At 39.4% G+C, this 16,430-nt stretch overlaps 1 protein-coding gene across 2 annotated transcripts in view; it reads right to left on the bottom strand.

The window, feature by feature from the left end:
• The window catches only part of clcn7 (chloride channel 7), a 58,642-nt gene that overhangs the window by 40,342 nt on the left and 1,870 nt on the right, over nucleotides 1-16,430 (bottom strand). Inside the window, exons 2-6 of one of the 2 annotated variants that reach the window (XM_034190269.1) lie at nucleotides 9,092-9,169; nucleotides 7,500-7,565; nucleotides 6,125-6,190; nucleotides 5,893-6,025; nucleotides 2,578-2,687 (exon numbers count right to left, since the gene is read on the bottom strand). In XM_034190269.1, the coding sequence (XP_034046160.1) occupies nucleotides 2,578-2,687; nucleotides 5,893-6,025; nucleotides 6,125-6,190; nucleotides 7,500-7,565; nucleotides 9,092-9,169 (453 nt within the window). The remainder of the gene's footprint in view (nucleotides 1-2,577; nucleotides 2,688-5,892; nucleotides 6,026-6,124; nucleotides 6,191-7,499; nucleotides 7,566-9,091; nucleotides 9,170-16,430) is intronic. The other variant, XM_034190270.1, reaches the window with a different exon arrangement.

Genomic DNA, 16,430 nt, shown 5'->3' with positions numbered 1-16,430 from the left:
GGCTGGCTGGACATGCCACCAGCAGATGTGGACATGATAAGAGCACACTACTTCATCATTCATGTCATTTCATGACTGTACTTCTGTGACCATGGGTCATCTACAGAGAAACAGACGGATCATACTTGTATTGCCCGCTTGATAAGAGGAATTCAATAAAATGCAGTGATTTTATATGGTGTGTGGTTTTATTTTATGTTAAATAGGTCCATGTCCTTCTTGATATCAGGCATTTTCCTGCACCATTTACAGGACAGCGATGGTAACTCAGTGGTAAAGTTTCTGGCTGGCAATCAGAGGTTTTGGAAAGTGCAAGTTCGAATCCCATGGGTGGTATGCATTTTTTTCTTTATTCTCACAGCAGTTGTGCGATGTGGTTGCACATCATGCAGCTGCTCGCACTGTGTTCCCGTGTGCACGAAACCATCACAGTGGCATCGTTCAAGCCTGCCCATCAGCTCAATGTTTTCATGGTTTTCTCATACGAGCTGTTCCGCCATGATTTGCCCTGAGTTGTACTTATTCGTACTATGTGTGAAGGGGCCCTCAGATTGCAGTTCAAACTGAATTCAACTGAATCGATTCAAATCTGATCTAGCAAGTAACCAGATCAGATTTGTGTGTCTGTGTAACAATCTTCATTTAACTCTTATCTATTATTATAGTGATGCAGTCACACATATGCAAACAGTCACATGACTGCTGTCTGGTGTCACGCTGCTGTTTACTTGTTCCTAACGCTGCAACAATGCTCACACAGAGCTCTGACTGACAGAAACTGGATTACAAAAAAAATCATCACAGCTGATGTTAAGTTTAAAAGCATTTAGATTTCTAAGGTGATACATAAGAAAACACTCAATAGGAGATGCACTTTCAAGGGTGGCGCTACTGTTGGATGACATGCACTTGCAGATACAAAAAGTGACTGCACCCTAACTCAAGTCCAAAATAAGGTCACAAAACAGACTGTGGAAAAAAAGGCATTCATGATGTGGAAAGACGAAGCAGCAGTTCAACTCTAAATTCTACCGGGTGTACGCACACAGCTGCTGCATGTGACATGTCTGACGAGTCTGTTCCAGGAGTGAAGTGTTACACACGTGTCAATACACACACACACAATCTGAGCATTCAGACCAAAACAGATTTCCAAAAATGTCATGTTTCAAGCCACCTACTAAGACAAGGCGACTGTTCAGACTTGCAACATGGGATCAGATTCAAATCGGATATGCATGCAAATGAGATTTTTACTGCTCGTCTGAACGAGGCCATAGAGGGAATGTGTTTTGGCAGATAGGCCAAGGAAAGGTCATTTTTCTCTACGAGATTTGGTCTACAAAACTTGACAAAAAAGTTCCTATTTTACAAACCTGGTTGCTTAATTCTCCGAATATTTGAGCTACTCCCCCCCTTCCTAAAATCAGCTTGAAGCCAGCCAGTGGCTCCTTCGTGGGTCAGTTTTCCCTCTCTGGCCTATCTCCATCACTCATTTTGTTTTTCAAATCAGTCTTTATGGATTTGTCAAATGTGTGTGTGTGTGTGTGGGGGGGGGGGGTGGTGCAAGATCAGCCACATCAAAATAGCAAAGGCATGAAGAGATGAGCATGAATCAGCCAAAGGTCACATGATTGAGCTGTTAAACACAGAACCAGCAGAGCTGATAATCTGTGAGAGACGTGCAGCTGTTCTACAGTTCATAGACTGAAATACTAAAAATTAATCCACCTTAGCTCACCCATCAAAACAGAACTGAAAACAAAGAGAGTTCCACTGGATTTATTACAAATCTAACTGCAGCCCTTCAACAGTAGATATTTTTGGATTATGTTACTTCAATTTATTACCACAGCCAAAGACGTTTCAGGGTTCACACTGCGCAAGCGTGAACCATGAAACTGGTTATACACATCCAAGCATTTGTAGTTTTTCAAGTCCTCTGATGTACAGGGGCTAGGTGAAAAAAATAATTCATGATGTCCATGTACGTAACACCAGGCAGTGAACTCTCTCTCTCCGACCACACAAATGATGGCATTTGGTACAGATTTTCACCACCAATTAATTTAATCTTCACTTTAAATTGCGACCGTGCTTCACTGCTTAGTCCATCTCTATATCTCACGGCTGCCTCACAAAGTTCTGCAGAGCTTTCTCAACCTTTCACCACCTGAAAGAGTAGAACATGTGGTTCTGTGATCTTACCAATGCCTCCGACATGGCCAAACATCTGGGTCATGTGCGCAATGTTGACAAAAGTGAAAACACTCTACTGGGGGCCTACACAAACGCACTAGACACTCTCCATTGATTCAACACAGAACCAAACTACAGTGCTGCATGTCTTTACTAGGATAAACAACAACATATTTCTCTCATCCAAACATTTTATGTAAATTTTATGCTACATTTTAATGTACCTTGTAGTTGCAAAAGTATGGAAACACAAATATTTTCTACATACCCTAATTTCCTTATTTCATACTTATCCAGATATGGAAATTAATAGAATCAAATTCTGTACTTTTCCATACTATGTAGGAACACTGATTAATTCATTTTATTGTCTCTCACCTCGAAAAAAGCTACCATGATGGACCCCACCATGACAAAGGCGATGTTGAGAACGGCCCAGAGGATGAGAGAGACAGACAGGCCGCCAACTTCTGTAAAGCTCTCGATGTCTGTAAAAGGTCAAGGGTCAAGGGAAAGCCTAGTGGGGTCACAACACCACGAGTAACAACATAAATAGACTAAATCCATACAGAAGCCACAGAAATTGAAGACACACACAAACACACCAGTATATCGAACAAAAAGCATGTCAAAAACAATTTTGTAACTAACCAGCACACAAGAGTTAGGAACCTTTTTGAATGTGTCCACTTATTTATCAGATTCAGATTCTTAGCAAGATTAAACTCTCTATACATTTTTATTGACTCAGTTCAGTCCATCTCCAACTCCCTGTCCACATTGTGACAGAAAGTTTCATTCAAAATCTGCATATGGATCACGTCATGAAAAGGGGGTCACCATTACACAAGCAAAAATTATTGGTCAGTAAAAACAAAACACCTCTATGTGCAGGGAAAAATATAAAATGATATATATCAAACACATATTGATTAAATAACTGTGGTAACATAAACAACATAATTATCTTGGAATTTTTCTTTTTTGAGTTTTTAAAAATCAGAAAATGAGAGACCAAACCCCACCAAATTTGTGACAAACAACACCTAAGTATTATTTTGGTAAAAATAAACAGAAATCACTTCAACTAATTCATCTGAATTTACTTCTGATTTGATGGACACACAGTATCTTCATCACTCTATACGGCTGCAGAGAGCATGCCAAAAATGTGATGTTGAATATAACCCGTAGTGTCCCGCTCTGTTACATTTAAATCCCATGTTCGTAAACTGCTAATTTATTCAATAAATAAAACTCCAGTTGTGCTGTTTGAAAGTACCACTTTGAGAGCCTTAAACCCATGGAGAGATCAAATTTAGTTGAACAATAAAGTAACAGTCATCAATTATTCACTTTCTTTGTTTCGCGTCCCGGTTCGACCAGTTACACTCAAGTCCAAATACAGCTGCCAAAAATAGAACTCCCACAAGCCCATCCCCAAAAAAAAAAGGTATATCATGACTTGTCTCAATAGTGGATTTTATGTATTCCCCATAGTCCATACAATTATATCTTACAGTCTATATCACCTTGCTAGGAATTGTAAAAATTGACCTTAATGTCACATATTAGTGACCTCTTTTCATGACGTAACCTATTTATAAATCTATTAAGGTTTCTGCAGCCGCCATTATCTCAGCTGTTACACAGTCCAGGCAGCTCAAAATCTGCATGCAAGCTGCTTATTCACTCCCACTGACAGTTCACATACTTAGACTGCAAAATGTCAGACACTTCAAGCCTCACAATATTTCACTATTTTGATCCTTCCTGAGGGAAAAATCCCTCAACTTTGTTGACAAACAGAACAAATGATATTTACAGAATCATTCACCAAAGGTACAGCAAATAATTCCATCTACTTTTAGCAGAATTAGCTGTTTTTCTAGCAGATTTAAACCTTTACACTGTTCAGAATGCTGGGATCTATTATGGGCAAACACCTCATTACTATGATGAGAAAGCGAGGCTGGAGTCATGTGGTTTCATTTACATTCTGTTGCCAAAAGAAATAAGTGAGTTGCGCATCTCATGCCACGCAGTGCATTGCGCAACTGGATAAAATACTAGCTACCAACCGAACATGTGCAAACATGGTAAAGATGACAGAATGCAAACATGAGCGATCGGTGGAGTTTAGATGACTTTAAAATACAGATAATTATTGAATTGAGACTTTTTGGAAGCAGGGAGGTCTCTGTATTCATAGGCAACGCAAAGATGAACTTATTATGTTAGCATACAGTGGATTGGACGAAAATGTTACACTCAACCCACTGACACAGGCTGAAACGTATCTAGTCTGGCAGAAATATCGGTGTAAAACGAGGCCTCCATGCATGTATGCAGATATTGCTGATATCTGATGGAAAATTATGGAATAATGGAATTATAGGCTCTTCCTCAAAAGCCACATTTATAAGTCCGCTGTGCTCCACACTGAGGAACAGATGAAATGGCTGATGGAAATGATAAGAATAACCCCAATAAAGGTGTTTTTTATTTTATGTTTTTGTTTGTTTGTTTTTGAATAGTTAAACTTGATTCACCTCAAGTGCACTTATTTATCCAATTTCCTTCAGAGATCTGAAATCCGTTATGCTCTACACTCAAAAGACATGTTGTATTTTTGTGCACCTCATGTTCGAACTGAAACAGGAAAGAAAGCTTTTGGTTTTTCTGCTCCATCTGCTTGGAATGTCCTCCAAACTGAACTGAAACGGTCAGGGTTGATTTCTTTGAACACTTTCTGTGTAATTTTAAGAAACAAAGAATGGAAATCTTCTGAACAGTGACTGTTTTAAATCTTAAACAGTTTTTGTTAACTTGCATATTGTTATTGTGACTAAAATGATTGTGTTTTATTTGTTAATTGCTTGTATTTTATATATTTTAATGTTTATCTTGATGTTCCCTAGTTGTCACCCTTGTAAAAGAGGTCTCGATCTCAATGGGCTTTTATCTGGTTAAATAAAGGTTATGAACTCCTTTTCGCTTTGTGACGTGGAGAGCAGCCAGTGAATCGAATAACAGCACAGTGTGGTTTTAAAAATACCGAAACTGACTGTTTTGTTTATAATATGCAATAAGTCTATTTCAGATGATCAGTGTGGACCCTCTAGCTCTTAAAATGTTTTATTTATTTCATTTATTATTATTTATTTATTCACTCAGTGTGCCACTTTGGAAAGTAGTGGCTGCTGCTGCTACACTGATGAGCTCCTTAAAACGGTTATGTGCGTGCTCCATCTTCTTCTCAGTTTTTTGTGGGAGTGTTACAGTGCCACATACAGACCTGGCATATATACTACAGTCTATGGTACTTAAATATTTCTTGAAACAATGCCGTGTTTACAGAACAGCGGCAAAAGTTGAAAATCTTTTACTTTTGACAGCAAGCGCTGTCAAAGTGCACAGTTGTCATGCTCACCAGAGGTAGCGGAATCTTTCTGTAAAACTTACTGAAAACAAAGGAACATCCAGTTTTCCATCTGCCACTTACAGCCGACATGAATGTAGCATTAGTGATTTCACGAATGAGAATTTGAACCAAGAATCCTCAGGTCTCAAACCCACCGCTTTAACCTTGACACTATCCAATAATCAAATAGAAGGTTTTTCCCTGTACAGTAATGTCTGCACATCTGGTTCTAACGGTTCTTATTAAAAATGTATAAATGTTAAGGATACTGTTTTTGATGGCTTGGTACTTGAACCCAGCCAGCTGCTCGACCACGATGTCTATGAAACAAGCAATGAGGCCGGTCACAAAGCCAATCAGACCACAGATGACCCATCGACTGATCTCCACACAACGGAAACGCTGTCAACATGATAAGAAGGGATGTAAAGAAAAAAGCAAAAAGCGGTAAGACAACGAGTGGAATCCATGAATTAATTTGCAGTATCAGACTCTACTCACTATGTGACTCATCCTTCGCTCCTCCTCCAGAAACAACTGGTTCTCAATGTTGTCATAATCCAAACTCTGAGATAAACAACAAAATACTCCAAGTAAATAAACTCATCAGCTGGCAGTTACCATTCTGCACATCACACTTACTGCACAGCACTTTCAACACACGAGAAAATAATCATACGCTTGGATCACTGTCAGCAACCTCACAGCAAACACGAAGCAGATTTAAAGAAAATATGACAACACTCAAGATGTTTAAGAGATTACAGGCCTTTGTATTAACATGATGTTTGAGAATTATCATTTTTATTAATAATATCTACAGCTATGTGCACTGAGCAACTCCACATTAAACCTCTTTTTCTCTGTTTTTGTTCAGACATTCTTTGGGTCCAGTCTCCCAATATGTTAAAATATGTTGTCTGCTTGATGAGATAAATACACACAGTTTTTGAGACAATTTAAACAAAATTCCAGTTGGAATATTGGGAATAAAACTGTTTTCACTGAAGATGGCTGTTTGTTTTATATTATTATCATCATCATCATCATCAGGGTTTAAAAATCTAACACTGAGATTTTTACAGAGTAAATTCTGATTCTTCATGGAATAAAATTAATTTCTGGAATTATATGGATGAAGGAGCAGTCAAATAATCTTTATGGAGATATGCTAATTTTAAAATGTAACCATAATGACAGCATTACTTTAGATGTCAACAAGAAGAAAATTTAAAAGGGGTCCATGACAGTGGAGGTGTGACTAAAAATCTCAAAAGAAAGATGAAATTTAATTGCTTTTTTGTTTTGTTTTTTTAATTTATCCACACCCAGAAATGCTGCCAGGCAGAATACGTTACTAAAAGGCTCTTATTTTTGGGGGGGGTTTTGGAATTAAAAACAACTGTTTCCAAGCAGCTGTGGACTTCGCCAAAGCAAACAAAACTCATTCATATGAGGATTGTGACAAAAAAAAAAAAAAATAGAAAATAAAAAATATAAAAATACAAAATTTTAAAATGAATGCCAAAAGACCAATGGAAAGAAGGAAACTGGGACAAAACACTGAAACAACAGCAAGTGGCTTAAAAAAGCTGTCATTTCATGAATGGAATTTTCTTGAAAAACTGGGCTTTTATACATTTATTTTACACGCCCAGGATACAAAGGATCTATGTGAACAGAAAGTTATGTCCCAATAGGTTTTGATCATAACATAAATTATTTTTGATATATTTACATACTTGTCACCTAACTGCTAATGAATACTGGCAACTATAAAATGAAATGTAGCCTAATTGTTAATATAACTTCTGATGCTTAACATAATGTGAGAGTGAGAACCGTTAACATTCAGTCTATCGACCGTGCTGTTTACCTCATACTTCAGTGACAGCAGCTTCTCATTGTGAGGGATCTCTTTGGGCAGACCCCTAAAATAATCCTGCAAGGAACAGGACAAAAGCAATATTATTAAAGAAAGAGCGACCTATGACTGTTGACTTACGCAGGGTCATTGCACAAATAACACACTTGATGGCAGAAAGGGCATTCAACAGTGTGCACGGGAACGATGAATAATTTCCCTTCAAAATATAACTTATGCGCTTGCAAAAGTCTCATTGCAGCCTCATTTGAAGCGCAACACCATCAACAATTCTTGTAATGGACGAAATTATTTCCGATGTCACAACATACGTGAAGCCTCTAAATGCGAAAGCTCAGTAAAGACACTTAGCCAAGCAGAGCTAAGGGACTGCAAAGTCTTCCTGATCAAATCTCCAAGGGAGGAATGCAGCAGTGACCTGCAACCTGGCCAAGTCTGGAATTCAGACAAATCTGCACATAACAGAATTTGAAGCCAGCTTATTAAGCCCAACAGCAACAAGAAACTATAAAAGCTTGGAGACCAACAGGCATTAATTCATTTTTATTTAATGGAGCAGGCATTTGGCTACATTTGTATGCTAAAACTGGACATGCTAATGAAGGGAGCACATTTTTTACCTAAGATAATGAAGTTGTAGGAGGTTATGTTTTTGTCTGTTTGTTTGTGAACAGCCTGGAACCCACAATTTTTCATATATTATGAAATTTTTACTGAAGATTCATATCATGATAGGCAAAAACTGATTCAATTTCCAAGGTCATAAGTCAAAGGGCAAAGTCAGGAAAAATCCCTATTTTTAACATTGAACAAATTTTCAAAAATTCATAACTCCACCCATCTCTGTTTATACATTATATTTTGTTGTTTTCTTTTCTTTTTTGGTATTATGTATTTACTTCACTTAAATGGTTATACTCTGAGTTTGCTATACTTTTAGTCTGTTATTTGCGTAAACATGCATGCTGAACTGGGCAGAACCGGCTTTACCTCTTAGAACATAGAGATTCACGTGACAATATAAATTATGATATGTCCCGTTGTCACACAGGTTTTGGGCAGGGACTGGACCTCCCTCTGTGCCCACGGGGACCAATAAGGGAAGGAGTTTGGAAAATAAGATCTTCCTTTGTCACGCCTATGTTGTGTTTTATAAAAACTGCTTCAGTCCTTTGTACTGGGTTCTGTATGAATGGATCTCCTGCGAGAGAGAAGATCTTCAGAATCCAAAAATCTTTAAATGAAAACGTTTTAACACAGCGCCATGGAAACCCAGGTCTCTTCTATATTGCGGTGAAGTTGGTTTGATGTTGGATAGTCTGTTGACTATCCAACATCAAACATTTTTTTTTCCTGATTCGCGCTGCATCCTTACATTGTTCAAAAATATGAACCAAAATTTCTGAGTGAGGTTTCCAGCACCTTGTTAAATCCATTGTCACAAAGAATTAAGGGAGATCTAAAGGCGAAAAGGGATCAGAGCTGATATGAGCAAGGTGTAACTAATGAAGTGGCCAGTGGATGTAATTTAAGAGCATCGCTGACAGACACAACAGACAGACTCTTCTGAACTTCAACTTTACCTCCTCTGATGTTATCTCTTCTTCCAAATCCACCGTGCTCAGTCTGCCTATTTGAAAAAAGCTGCCTCGTCCAGACAGCTACAGACCACAAACAACACAGACAATAACATACACATGTGGCCATGTGCAACATTAACATTACACAGGCTGGCTTGCACATAAAAAAGAAAGAAATTCAGAGACATCTTTTCTCAGTATCAAACACTTTGCATTTGCCTGAATTTCCACATACTACGTTTGTGTTCCATCTGTGGTTTGTTGCGTCTCTGATACATATGTGGAGCTGACAGATACCACTCAAAGCCCATGCTTCTTTTCCACTAGCTCCGCGGCAGAACGCACCAGTATGCCACAGAGCAAATGGCAGTTCCCTCAGTTCCCAAACGCTTACTGAGTGTTGTCAGAAGGAAAGGTGATGTAACACAGTGGTAAACATACCACTGTCCCAGCTTTTTTGAAATGTGTTGCAGGCATCCATTTCAAAATGATCAAATATTTGCACAAAAACAATAAAGTTTATCACTTTGAACATTAAATATCTTGTCTTTGTGGCGTATTCAATTTAATACAGGTTGAAGAGGATTTGCAAATCATTGTATTCTGTTTTTATTTACATTTTACACAACGTCCCAACTTCATTGGAAATGGGGTTGTAATAGTAGGAAGTCCTATAAAGGCCCTGAGGGCAGTTGGTGGTGATGCTCACCACTGTATTTAGAGAGTCTACAACTTCCCCTTGACAGGACACCAGTCCAACACAGGGTGGTTCCCCAGCCAAGGCTAGTATCCATTTACAGCTGGGTGGACTAAGACAATGCAGATTACGTGCCTTTTCCAAGTACGCTGACAGGTAACATGAGCCGGCATCAAACCCATGTCTACTTATTGGCATGCCAGCCCCTCATCCACTGAGCTAAGTCCCTTCAGCATCTCTCATTTTTTTTTACTTGGAGTCGCCACAGTGAATTAGCACAAGTTTTACGCTGGATGCCCTTCCTGACCCAACTCCACATGGAGAATGCGGCAGGAGTGGGGTTTAAACTGAGAACTTTCCGCATCGAAACAAGTGCACTAACCACTTGGCTACCACCCATGCTTGTAGGTAGGTATACTGTATTAAGTATTTCTTGCAAACCCTACAAGTCTTTTAATTTTAACACATCTGTTTATAGACTTTGTACATAGTTTAAAATTCTTTGCTTTATTTAAAAATATAAATATCCATTGGTTAAAATGCCAAGCTGGCATTCCAAGTGCACATGCACAAAGTGCCCCTCTTTCTTTCCAGGTCAAAGGTTAAGGAACACAAAGACAGAAGCCCATATTCAGACTACCTTTATTTATTCATCTAAGTGTGATCTTTATTAATAGTTTTTGAGGCAGTTTCTGGTGAATTACGCCAATTTGTTTTGTGTTAAGCCCGGTGAAGCAATGTTCGATTTTCGGCTGTCTCGGAGGAAATATTAGCATTCTGAAAGAAACGTGGCGTTATATTTGAATGTGGCTCTGAAAGTGTCTTTGTCCCCTTGTACTGTTTCTTAGGGCCCCTTCACACATAGTACGTGTAAGTACAAATCATGCCGAATCACAGCGGAAGAGCTCGTATGAGTGAACCACGATAACATCGAGCCGACGGACAGGTGTGCATGATCCCGCTGCGACGGCATCGCGCATGCGACAGTGTCGTGCGTGCAGGAACACAGTGCGAGCAGTTGAGACGTGGTGCACCACATCGCACCGCTGATGTGGAGAAAAATAAAATAAAAGCCAGCTGTATAATTAGTGAATATCAATGGGTTGATATAAATAATACATAAAAGGGGGCGCAATACAGAACCCCACGGTTAAATAACCCTGGTTGAATAAAAAATAAATGCTACTCACACGATTCGAACCTGTAATCTCTGTTTACCCAACAGAAACTTTATCACTAAGCTACAATTACTGTCTTATAACAGGAGCATGAAATGGCTAAAATCTACAAGCAGCTAAAAATAGAAGGAAAAAAAACACCGTGATAACTGACCAAACGGTGTTTGTTACGGTGTATTTCTGTTGACACGTGACTGAAAGTGGTGTATTTGTGGCACTGTTGGCTTGTCATATGGTTCTACGGCACGCCACTCACAGGACACGCGTGTCCTGTCAAACAGACATGACGTTCAGATCGCCTGCTGCATGTCCACATGACCTAACGGTCCATTTCAGCTGGGACAGCCTGTCAATGTGCGCGCACTCCAGCCCATCGCAAAAGCAATATATGTTTTTATGTATTTCCACGTGAGGACAGCAGGCACAGATGCACCTCACGGAGGAATGTTGTACGTTCGTGTCCTTCAAACCACGGTAGGCGTTCTCCAGCTGGGACATGCAGGGGCACAGGTCACAACAGCAGCCACCTTGAGCAGACACAACCCCTGTCTGTTCAGTGCTCAGACCAATGCGTCTCTGTTTTATGTGGTCATTCATTTTCGTTACGTGCGATGAAACTGCGTATGTAAGTATTGTTGTAATTATTTATATAACTGTCCTTGCGGTCGTTTCTGTGTTTTTAATGTGTGCAATGAACCGTCATACAGCTGTCAGTGTGCTGTGATCAGCCGACATGCCCCTCCCTGTGCGGTGTGCGCTCAGACCTTGCTGTCTGGCCCCCATGCGATCAGATCTGTACATACATATCAGCATTTTATGCAAACGTGCGAGACACATGCACCACGTGTGTTGCTTTCACTCCACACTCGTGGGTCACTTAGACAAATTTCACATCCAGCTCGACAGTGATCGTCTACTGTTTTCATGCTAACAGCGCGAAGGCCACACATTTTCTAAATGCCAAACGAGCATTGTTAGGTGTGCGTGTGTGTCACCTGGAATTTGGCCAACACCTGCCGTGAGAGGGACTAATTGGGCTCTCACAGCCACACTGTCTTTCAGCTACTGGTGTGCGCAAATAGTTGTAGCAACATGTGTACAAGGCCTTGGAGGCAGCTACGAATTTACACGTATTGCATACAATTCCTGCTTCATGCGCAATTCAACCACATTCGTACTATGTGTGAAGGGGCTCTTAATAATGATGGGATGTTTTCTGTATGCTTTGATTAGACTTTGGGGGGGGGGGGGAGAAGGGGTCCAATTTTGTTGTTTTACATTCATCTTTGGTGGAAATTCGATAATCATCTTTGTGAAAAGACTGAAAGGGGAAAATAGACAGTGTTTCTGATCCTAGGCAGCACATTGGTTAAAAGCATAGATTTAGGAGGTTTATTGTAGCAAAAGTATTTGCAAATGTGTATTTCAATTTGTGTGTATGTAGCCACATCCATAAATGTGCAAAAAAAAAAAAAAAATCTGTGTGTATGTAACCAGATCCAGAAATGCATTTAAAAAAAAAAAAAAACCTGTGTATGTATTTTGATTCATGCGTGTGTAACCAGATCCACAAATGTGTTTAAAAAATAAATAAATAAATAAAAAAAAATCTGTGTGTGTGTGTATTGGATGTGTTCTTACACGCGACTTTTGCTACACTCCTGCCTCATTAGATCTGTAAACGCATGCAGTGATTTGTACCTGTGTGCAGACATGTCTGTGCTGCTGTGGCTCCACAAATAATAATTTAAAAAAAGTAGATCTTAAGATTAAGATGAAATGCTTTATTAATCCCACAATGAGGAAATTCAAATGACGCACCAATCAAAATACATACAGATTTTTTGCACACTTATACATCTGGTTACACACGAATGAATCAAAATACATAGACTTTTTTTGCACATTTGTGGAAGTGGTTACATGAACACAGATCGAAATACACATTTGCAAATACTTTTGCTCCAATAATGGGCCAATATGTGGCTGTTAACCTGACTGAGCACCATAAGCAAGTGAACACTCCCTCCCCCATTGCCGTCGGGACACCTCAATTTTTCACATATGTAACAAATTTGTCTCGTTTCCAGAGGCAGAGATCACCAAACGAACAAGGAGACATGCTCGTAACACCAAATTTTGTTTAAATGAAAGCCTGCTGCTGCATTCACGGATTATAATCAATCAACAAATCCTCCCATCAAGACTACTACCTGAATTTAATACTGCAGTGAAATTAGTATTACGTCGGATATTTGGCAGATATTCGACAGACATTTGCTTCAGTTTGCCCTCTTCTTTGCTGCGGGTAAACCTCTTCTTTGCTCCGGCTACAGTGCAACTCTGAGCAAGCCACCCCCAACATTTCAAGAGTGCCCATATTGCAGACTTTACAGTAAACATGCAGAGACAGTAGATGGCTATGGCGCGTACCGACTTCCTGTTTTTAAAATAAGAAGGTTGGATATTCAAACCAGAGCTATTGTTTTTAAAGCTATTGAGAAGCTGCTGAGCTAAAATGCTATTATTTACATAGAAAAATGAATTTAAAATATTCAGATTTAAAATACAAAAACAAGAGGTGTATCTCATGCAACCAATAGAGTACTATGATCCCACACTGATTTTAAGTCAATTAATCACATGATCTGGAAGCTACTGAGCTAAAATCCTAATATTTACATAGAAAAAAGAATTTAAAATATTCAGAGATTTAAAATGCAAAAACAAGAGGTGTATATCATGCAGCCAGTGGCATACTATGATTCCACACTGATTTAGAGTCAATTGATCACATGACCTGGAAGCTATTGAGCTAAAAAAAAAAAAAAAACAACAACTAATATTTACATATCAAAATTAATAGTAAATTTGATTAGATTTCAAATGAAAAAAACAAGAGTTGTATCTCATGCAGAGTCTGCCCTTTTTGTAAACGCACCCCATATTCAAGCCTACAGTGAACAAATTGTTATTGAAGACTGTATTACTACAACCTGCAGCCTTTAGTCTCCTGCCTCAAGTCTAAGCTTCTACTCTCCTACGCAGAAAGGTGCAGCCCACTGCTCACTGCATGGTGTGTTCACTTGTGTGTAAAAAAAGTATGGGTTAAATGCAGAGACTGAATTTCCCCAGTGTAGGATTAATAAAGCAATTAATCTTAATCTCTACTTTAATTAATTTTATATGTAAATATTAGCATTTTAGCTCAATAGCTTCCAGATCATGTGATCGGTTGACTCAAAATCAATGTGGAATCACTGTGCTCCACTGGCTGCATGAGATACACCTCTTGTTTTTGCATTTTAAATTTGTTCATATGTCTTATTAATTTTTATATGTAAATATTAGCATTTTAGCTCAATAGCTTCGAGGTCATGGGATCAATCAACTCAAAATCAGTGTGGGATCATAGAACTCCACGAGATGCACCTCTTGTTTTTGCATTTTAAAACTATAAATATTTTTAATTCATTTGTGTACGTAAATATTAGCTTTTTAGCACAATAGCTTCCAGGTCATGTGATCAATTGACTCAATCAGTGTGGAATCATAGTCATTCACTGGCTGCATGAGATACACCTCTTGTTTTTGCATTTTAAATTTGTTCATATGTCTTATTAATTTTTATATGTAAATATTAGCATTTTAGCTCAATAGCTTCGAGGTCATGGGATCAATTAACTCAAAATCAGTGTGGGATCATAGAACTCCACGAGATGCACCTCTTGTTTTTGCATTTTAAAACTATAAATATTTTTAATTCATTTGTGTACGTAAATATTAGCTTTTTAGCACAATAGCTTCCAGGTCATGTGATCAATTGACTCAATCAGTGTGGAATCATAGTCATTTTCTGTATCTGTTAGCTGTTTGATCTGCGCAGTTAGATTGATCTAGTTATCTAGATTACGATTTGTTTCCCAGTGTAATCTTTACGTGCCTTAACTAAAGCACTCCTTCTGCTGAATCACCTCTAAATTATTTACACATTATTCGCTTTGCGTGTTTTTAGGAATCCGCTAGCTTAGCGTAGCTACTAGCTCTTAGCCGATTTAGCATGGCGGCTTCTCCTGTCTCTCCCGCACTTTTCTGCTCTGGGTGTGAAATGTTTAGTTATTCCTCGGCCTCCTTTAGCAGTAATGGTACTTGTAATAAGTGTAGCTTATTCGTAGCTTTGGAGGCCAGGCTGGGCGAATTGGAGACTCGGCTCCGCACCGTGGAAAATTCTACAGCTAGCAAGGCCCCTGTAGTCGGTGCGGACCAAGGTAGCTTAGCCGCCGTTAGTTCCCCCCTGGCAGATCCCGAGCAGCCGGGAAAGCAGGCCGACTGGGTGACTGTGAGGAGGAAGCGTAGCCCTAAACAGAAGCCCCGTGTACACCGCCAACCCGTTCACATCTTTAACCGTTTTTCCCCACTCGACGATACACCCGCCGAGGATCAAACTCTGGTTATTGGCGACTCTGTTTTGAGAAATGTGAAGTTAGCGACACCAGCAACCATAGTCAATTGTCTTCCGGGGGCCAGAGCAGGCGACATTGAAGGAAATTTGAAACTGCTGGCTAAGGCTAAGCGTAAATTTGGTAAGATTGTAATTCACGTCGGCAGTAATGACACCCGGTTACGCCAATCGGAGGTCACTAAAATTAACATTGAATCGGTGTGTAACTTTGCAAAAACAATGTCGGACTCTGTAGTTTTCTCTGGGCCCCTCCCCAATCAGACCGGGAGTGACATGTTTAGCCGCATGTTATCCTTGAATTGCTGGCTGTCTGAGTGGTGTCCAAAAAATGAGGTGGGCTTCATAGATAATTGGCAAAGCTTCTGGGGAAAACCTGGTCTTGTTAGGAGAGACGGCAGCCATCCCACTTTGGATGGAGCAGCTCTCATTTCTAGAAATCTGGCCAATTTTCTTAAATCCTCCAAACCGTGACTATCCAGGGTTGGGACCAGGAAGCAGAGTTGTAGTCTTACACACCTCTCTGCAGCTTCTCTCCCCCTGCCATCCCCTCATTACCCCATCCCCGTAGAGACGGTGCCTGCTCCCAGACTACCATAACCAGCAAAAATCTATTTAAGCATAAAAATTCAAAAAGAAAAAATAATATAGCACCTTCAACTGCACCACAGACTAAAACAGTTAAATGTGGTCTATTAAACATTAGGTCTCTCTCTTCTAAGTCCCTGTTGGTAAATGATATAATAATTGATCAACGTATTGATTTATTCTGCCTAACAGAAACCTGGTTACAGCAGGATGAATATGTTAGTTTAAATGAGTCAACACCCCCGAGTCACACTAACTGTCAGAATGCTCGTAGCACGGGCCGGGGTGGAGGATTAGCAGCAATCTTCCATTCCAGCTTATTAATTAATCCAAAACCCAGACAGAGCTTAATTCATTTGAAAGCTTGTCTCTTAGTCTTGTCCATCCAATTGGAAGTCCCAAAAACCAGTTTTATTTGTT

Source organism: Thalassophryne amazonica, chromosome 16, assembly GCF_902500255.1.
Source record: "Thalassophryne amazonica chromosome 16, fThaAma1.1, whole genome shotgun sequence".
Taxonomy (NCBI): domain Eukaryota; kingdom Metazoa; phylum Chordata; class Actinopteri; order Batrachoidiformes; family Batrachoididae; genus Thalassophryne; species Thalassophryne amazonica.
This window is presented reverse-complemented; position numbering and strand designations above follow the sequence as displayed.